Source organism: Wasmannia auropunctata, unplaced genomic scaffold, assembly GCF_000956235.1.
Source record: "Wasmannia auropunctata unplaced genomic scaffold, wasmannia.A_1.0 LD336030.1, whole genome shotgun sequence".
Taxonomy (NCBI): domain Eukaryota; kingdom Metazoa; phylum Arthropoda; class Insecta; order Hymenoptera; family Formicidae; genus Wasmannia; species Wasmannia auropunctata.
This window is the reverse complement of record NW_012026860.1, coordinates 116,782-124,477: the sequence shown is the minus strand read 5'-3', so window position 1 is coordinate 124,477 and position 7,696 is coordinate 116,782. Positions and strand designations below refer to the sequence as shown.

The following is a 7,696-nucleotide window of genomic DNA, read 5'->3' as shown; positions in this document are numbered from 1 at the left end:
AAAAATATATGTTTTCAGTATCGAGAAGAGCGGTTTAGGCAAACGTCCGAAAGCACTCATCGCCGTGTATTCTGGTGGTCTCTGACTCAGACGGTAATAGTTCTGATTATGGGTGCATGGCAAATGAAACATCTTAAGAGTTTCTTCGAGGCAAAGAAATTAGTTTAAGTATTACGATGAAAAATGCGGTCTTGAGATTTTAGCCGCGTATCGCTGATATATCTAAATCTTTCACTCATAGCGTTAGGCAATTTTTCATTATAATATTAATTCAGCAATGTGCTTATCAAATCAACATATTTGTATTAAATTATCGATTATTTTCTACAGTGAATAAATTACTTGTAATTATACAATTGCTTCATATGTAGAAAGTTATAAAAATAAAGTAAATGTCTTAAATAAAGGATTTTCCTTATTATTTTATTTTTCTCTTTCATGTAGAATTTCTGCATGAAATATGTTTTTCTAATACATCTGGTAGTTTAGCATGTGAGAATATGTTTTGAATTGTTTCTATTAAATCTAGCTTTTTTGCACAATCAAAGAAGTAGGGAACAGAGAATGAAAATTTCATTCTCCATTAGAAATCGTGTATTCCATATAGTACACTGTACAGAGTTTCTGATAGATTGAAATTCTTTTCTTTTCCTTTGTGCATCCATGACTATGCGTTGACGTTGACCAACGCTGACTCTTCCCTCTACCGGGATAACCGATAATGTATAACTACATGATCCACATATAACGTGATTGAACATAACCTAAAATAACCAATTGGGCTAGAAGAAAGAGGCGTCGCGGTATAACCTTGAGGAGAGATTGACGCAGGTCGACAGGGCACAAAAGTTTCCACTACCTGGTGGAACAACATACCAAAAACCCTTTATATTGTGGTATAACGTAACCTTCGAGGAGAGGTTTTGAAAGCGAAAATAAAAATCCCTCCTCTCCCAATTAGTGTAACCTATCTGTTGTATGTACATACATACATTAGGCATTTTGTACATACAATTGTTTTCAAACAGTTACATTTTTCAAAGAAAATGCTAAAGTGCGGAATCTGTGGTTGTAGCGATTTTTATAAAGCATCTGGTTATTTCTTTTGTACGACATGTCAAACGCAAAGCCAGGTAGGATTCATTAAGTACTTGCAGATGTGTATACATCTGTGTGTGAGCACCCACGTGAGATGAACTGATACTACTATATTTTCAACTTTCATTTTCTTAGGATGTTGGGGAAGAGGTAGAGTTAGACCTACCCTTAGAAAATACTGCGAGATTACGAAAAAGAAAAATTTATCGTGCGAAAAGTGTCAAAGGTGCAGATTGAGCTTTATATATTTTTTTTTGAAGAATGACTACAATACATAATGACACTAATCATAATAATGATAATCAAACACGTTTATTATTAACATGATACAACTTCGGCCTATTTTCTTATTTTTTTTTTACTTATAGATGAGGAGCTTGGATGGACATCTTGGGAATTATATAATTTTGTTTTAATTGGTTTGACAAATGAGCTTATCGAGCTTGGTGTATCAGCCGATATAAAAATAACAGTATTGCAGCTGTGGGCACGATATCTGGGAAAACTGGAAGTAGCGTTTATCTCTGCAAAAAAGAAACTGATACCAAAACTGGCTAGAAGATACAAGAAAAGGTCATTACAAATTATTGTATATAAACCAATTGTTTATCTTCAAGATATTACAATCCTGTACAAACAAAATGTTTATTAAGATATTTATTTAGATTTCCTTTAGAAATTTTTTACTTGAAATTTTCGTAAAAATCAATTATTTATCAAGTTTCAACTAATGCTATTGTGAATAATGGTACATATTTTTCTTTTTATAGAGATGCTGAAATTATATATGGCAAAGTTTTGTCACAAAAGAGAGCCAGAAAACAGAGAAAAACTGGAAGTAACGCAACAGATTCCGCAGCTTCTACCTATCCAAATGAAGAAACCTCCTTAAGAGAATTAAATAGGAATAAAGTATGATTTGACGTAGATAATTTGTAAATTTTATCTCTGAAAATTTATAAATGTGTAATGTAGGTATGTCTTATGTGTATAGAAACTTATGATTACTGCAGACTATGATAGATTTATGCAGTCACAAACAAGCTCAGAAGGAGATGTACTTAGTACATTTAGTCAAAGTGTATATAGCGCAGCGCATTCGAGTCCAAAACAATCTTGTGAAAATATGAGGTAAAGAAACAAGAAAAAAAATCGTTGCTCTGTTTTCAACTATTTTTATTATTTTTTAAAGAAACAAGTTTATAAGATTTAAAATATGTAAAAGATTTTTATTTGCGTTCTCCATTATCTTTCAGTATTCTTTTATATAATACATCCTATATTTGACACGCCCGCCCGCCCGCCCGCCCACCATACCATATAATTATATATTTTATATTTGTATATATATAATACAGGATACAATATAATTCTTCCGCTAAAAAAGAAACAAACAGGATAAAGAGTATGGCAAAAAAAGTGCCAAGATACAAACGTAGCAAATACAAACAAAGTCATATAACGACCCGATATAAAACAGGGCCAGAATTAATTACACCTACAAAATTGTGGGCAATCTTATATCTGACTTTAAGAATTCATAATCAGGATATACATTTAGGTGATATGATAAGGTAATTTACAGATTTACACATTTTATCTGTTGTTTTTAAACCCAAATTTAAAAATAATAAGATCATGAATTAATGTACATTGTATTATACAGATTATACTTTTTATTAGCGTTTTTTATGTTTGGTTCTGTCATGCATTAAAAAATTATATCGTAGCTTTTTTTCACAGTTTATTTAATAACGTACCTATCACATATATTGTGTACATTTTTGCAGATATGGGAGAGAAGGACATTTATCTTATTACAGACTAGATCGCTTGATACCTCCAGAAGTATCTTTAACAAGAAGTGACATGAATTTCTTATCACGAGCTGCGGACATAACGCACAAGGGTATGAGAAGAATTATTGGACAGATGGCGAAATTTCTTGGAGTCACGAAAATTATTTGTCCAGATCTTTTATCTCTGGTTAATCGATATTGCACTGAATTAGCTCTACCAAGTATGAATATTATATGAATATTTATAAAGATCTTCATTTTTCCCTCATGCATAAACAAGTACATATTATTACGATATTTGTAGAAGACATATCATCGTATGCGGAAAGATTAATAAGTTTATCTTCTCCAAAAATGATATTTGATAAAAAATCCTGTATCCCTAATTACGAAGGTCGTGCCATGGCATTTATTATTGTAGTACTAAAAACATTATTGAGTTTGGATGGTATCACAGAAAATGAAATTAGTAATGTTGCCGACAAAATTAATAGGTATGTAAAAATTTTTTTTGTAATGTGTGTGCCTGCTTTGACGTAATTATTATAACAATTGAAAGTGCGTATATATATATATACCTATATATATATATATATATATATATATATATATACATATATATGCACTTTCAATTGTTATAATGATTACGTCGAATTATATATATATATATATATATGTGTGTATATATATATATATATATATATATATATGTATATATAGTAACCACAGATTTCTTAGAATATGTGATAGAAACATACATGATAGATGTGCGTACATTCATGATACAAATATATTTGTATCATGCATACGTTTATGTTAACATTATACATATTTAATTGATTATATTTATGTGTCAGATAAATCAAATTGCTCGTATTAAATTAATCAAAAAATAGACCGTAAACTTGATGGGAAAACTAGCCATCTACTAATTTGATATTTAAATACAATTATTTGGATACAATGCAGTGTCAATGCGAAAATTTCAAAACTCCATGTATACTTGTACATGGTGATATTGGAAATTTTAACGATGCGCTTATTATTGAAAAAATAATGAGTTGTAAAAATGCAGCATCCATTGGATATCAAAATTTGTTAAGTGGTGCAAATTCTGTACAAGCTGTAGAAATTGCGTTATGGTGGTTAGAATGCGATGAATTCTTTAATTGTGGTTATGGGTCGGTTTTAAATAATATAGGTATAGTAATAATATAAAATATTAATTGCGTTAAAATAATACAAGTATGTATAGTGGAAACTAATTATATGTATATCACGACATCGCACAAAACAGGAGAGGTTCAGATGGACGCAAACATAGTAGATGGCTCCAAATCGGAATGTGGATCCGTAGCTGCAATATCAGATATAGAGCATCCGATATCTCTTGCCAGATATGTTTTGGATAATTTTCCCAACTCTATAGTAGTAGGGGAAGGTGCAAGAAAATTAACAAGATATGCAAAATTAAATTGGTTGTCAAAAGGAAATATGACAGCACCTATGGCACATTTCGCTTACAATAAATCTAAAGAAATAGATAGTTCTGATATTAATTTGGATATTGAAGATTACCAGTTATTAGAAGTATTAAAAAGTAAATTTGTGGATACGACATATGATTTCAGACCGATCATTTTCTTGTTTCTTCTAATCTTATATAAAAAAAATATTGATACATGATTTTGATACAATTTTCATCTATATAGATAGTGGAAGCACCGTTGGTTGTATAGCTTATGACGGATGTGCTATTGCTGCAGGTGTTACAAGTGGTGGTTTGAGTAAAAAATTAATGGGCAGCGTAGGCGACTCTTCTGTGTTAGGTTGCAGCACATATGCTAATCGAAATGTAGGATGCTCTCTAACAGGTCATGGCGAATCTGTTATGAAACTTGGTTTATCGAGGATTATCGCGAGCGATATCGAAAAAGGGTGTTCTCCGCGAAAAGCTTTGAAGAAAAATCTCGATTATATGTCAACTAGATATAATCATACTTTTGGAGGGATGATATTTAAGAAATCAGGGGAATGGGACATATATTTTACCTCGCATAAAATGCCGTACGCTGTAATTATGGACGATTGCATGATTTTCGGCGCAGCTTTAGATGAAAAAAACGTGGAAAAATATTTTGAATGTCGGGAACGTCTTCCATGCAATTGCAGTTATCCTTATGTAAATAATATTACCTACATTTTGCGATGCATCGATCTTTGATTTACACTATTATCTACTTCTTCTTTAACGATGTCATGTATCTCGTTTTCTTTTTTCTTTCAGTGCAATTAATGACGAAGGTATCTGCGATACAAAACTATTCAGTTTTCGGAAGTGGCAGAATTATATCGAGTGTCGGAGAGCTGTCTTAATTAATACGCACTGCCCTACCAAGTTAAAATACAATCCAAATATACCAGACGTTAATAGCTTATATATTAAATTTTTGGAATCTATTGGTTCTAAAATAGCCAGAGAGGAACCTGAGATAATTATGCATAAGCATTCGATACCACGTGAACTCGTTTACTCAATGAAACAGTGCATTACCAACGTAAATTATATTGATTTATCATTAAATGAGGTAAACGAATTTTCTCCGACATTAACGCCAAGTTACTCGTATCTTCAACAATTGTTGGAACATCCATTATATGATCTTCCGAGTATTCTCCGAAATGATTTTTCGTCTACAAAATGTGGACACTTGACAAAATCAGAATAGTAAGTAATATTATACAATTTATGAAAGAATTACTTGCTGGTTATAAAATACAATGTATTTATATAAATTATAGGGGAATAATCTTTGTTGGGTAATTGTCTCTTTTTCGTGTTTTAGTATCTACAAATTGATCTCGCAATACGATATGCAATTAGATTTCGTTGATTCAAATTTGCACTTTATTGAAAAAACTGTATCACCTTTCGAGCAAACAAAGATCGCCAGTGTAAAAGATTTGAAAGACGATATTGCGATAGAAGATTCTATGGAAGAGGATATGAAATGTGTTGAGAGAAAAGAAGATTTTACTGATTATCTACATAAAGGGATAGCCTGTCAATTGAAAATTGATGTAAAAAAAAAGCAGTATTACGACGATACTCGGAACGCAATCACAGACAGAACGCAAGCACCTCCGTTAGAATCCGCATTAGTCAATGAATTTATATTTAACGAAATTCTCCCAGATGGCAAATTATCAATCCCAGATAGATGTCTAGATGATGACGAGGGTCAGGATGATGATGCATGCTTAAAAGATATTGGCCCTCAACAAATGGAATTATCATTAACCAAGTTCTGTAAAAGATACAATGCAAATCTGTCACGTACAGAAAAAAGAGCTATATTGAAAGATTTGAGCTGGTCGAAGAAACGGAAACGCAAACTTGTTCGAAATGTGCACGGTAAATTTGTTAAACAAAACGATACGTGTTTCAATACGAAAAGTTCAAAATCATCTTACAAGGATGATTATTGTGCGGAGGAAACTGATATTATTTCAACAGACACTTCCGAAATGGAAAATGTACTACCAGAGATATCAGATATCTTAAATTTAAGTACCAACGCCCAATCTGTTTTTGATCATTTCATGACAACAAAACTTGAAAGCGGATATGCTGTAGATGACCATTCTGAGAAATCTTGTAAAATACTTGAATCGATTATCGACGAATCTCCTTTTATATCGGATAAAAAGCTGAATAGCAACATTCTTAGATTATTTAGACCTTTTAAAGATTATTGGATGTATCATTGCAATTTTAGCCGTGTAAAACCAAAGAATTTTGAATTATTCGAAAAAATGCTACCGCGGAGTTTTCGATGGTTATTAAATGAATGTGCGAGCATCGTCGAAATGTCGACGGAAGACCTGTACGAAGAAGTGTGCCTCGTCGAAGCTTATTACGCATATGTTGTGGAACAATCCAAGATTTATTCGAGTGCAACAAGTAAAACTGACAATTACACTAACCAAGCATATATCAATGCAATTTTGAGGAAATGGTAAAGTGAAATAACGAAAAACATTGTCACATATTGTTCAGTTAGATATTCAACTGTGAATTGGTGATTTGGAACTTGTGATATTATATCGATATCAAATTTTTTACTTATACTGCTGATCTTTTTCACACAGATTTCAATGTGTATGACATTAAATTAATACTATTGACGATTATTAAAACTATTTTTGTATAATGAAAAAAGGATTTAATTCTCTTTTAATTCAACAAATGATTTTTTATGGTTACTATATATTTTTAATTCAAACCTACAAATTTTATTGGGATATATTGTTAGATATGTTTACTTGTCACACTACTTTGAATGCACCAAAATATTAATTGCATTTCCATATATATTAGTATTTTTCTCTCTCTTCCTCCCTTTCACCGTCTCTTCTTCTCTGTCGTAAAAAAAATACGAAAGAAAATTAATATGTATTTTTAATAAGAAAAAGAACTTTTTTAATTAAGTACATGTAAGTATCTGTGTATGTGTGTATAATAATATAAAAAGGTATGTGAAAGAATCCATTATAGTTTCTACTTTATGTCATAATTAATTTCATCTAGTAACTAGTTTGATGCGCGTTAGTATAAAAAAAAAAAAAAAAAAAAAAAAATAGTGATTAGACGTGGTTCAATATAACTGTTGCACTCGACTTGAGGATTTTCCTGGAGCTTTACCCGGGTTGTCCTGGCTCCGGCCGTGTCGACAGTGTCCAATACTCACTGCGTGGCATCGCATCTTGTTTTATTTATCGTGTCAATTTATGAAGAT

At 31.5% G+C, this 7,696-nt stretch overlaps 2 protein-coding genes across 2 annotated transcripts in view; both read left to right on the top strand.

Annotated features, from left to right (window-relative positions):
• Positions 1 to 409, top strand: part of LOC105452505 (transmembrane emp24 domain-containing protein eca) — a 1,596-nt gene extending 1,187 nt beyond the window's left edge. The window contains exon 4 of the mRNA XM_011693658.1: positions 19 to 409. Within this exon, the coding sequence (XP_011691960.1) occupies positions 19 to 168 (150 nt within the window). The 3' untranslated portion in view covers positions 169 to 409. The remainder of the gene's footprint in view (positions 1 to 18) is intronic.
• A 310-nt stretch (positions 410 to 719) lies between these two features.
• LOC105452504 (TATA box-binding protein-associated factor RNA polymerase I subunit B) lies at positions 720 to 7,272 on the top strand. The gene is made up of 10 exons (XM_011693657.1): positions 720 to 1,133; positions 1,234 to 1,324; positions 1,467 to 1,671; positions 1,869 to 2,010; positions 2,093 to 2,229; positions 2,457 to 2,672; positions 2,889 to 3,118; positions 3,202 to 3,391; positions 5,185 to 5,625; positions 5,744 to 7,272. The coding sequence occupies exons 1-10, from the start codon at positions 1,047 to 1,049 to the stop codon at positions 6,918 to 6,920; spliced, it is 2,916 nt and encodes a 971-aa protein (XP_011691959.1). The 5' UTR covers positions 720 to 1,046; the 3' UTR covers positions 6,921 to 7,272.
• Positions 7,273 to 7,696: the final 424 nt, after the last annotated feature.

Bases quoted from the DNA above. Each gene is read 5' to 3' on its own strand.
- LOC105452504 (XM_011693657.1), top strand. From the start codon at position 1,047: ATGCTAAAGTGCGGAATCTGTGGTTGTAGCGATTTTTATAAAGCATCT. The intron at 2,011-2,092 runs GTATGATTTGAC...TTATGTGTATAG, and splicing joins GAGAATTAAATAGGAATAAA to AAACTTATGATTACTGCAGA. The intron at 5,626-5,743 runs GTAAGTAATATT...TTCGTGTTTTAG, and splicing joins CACTTGACAAAATCAGAATA to TATCTACAAATTGATCTCGC.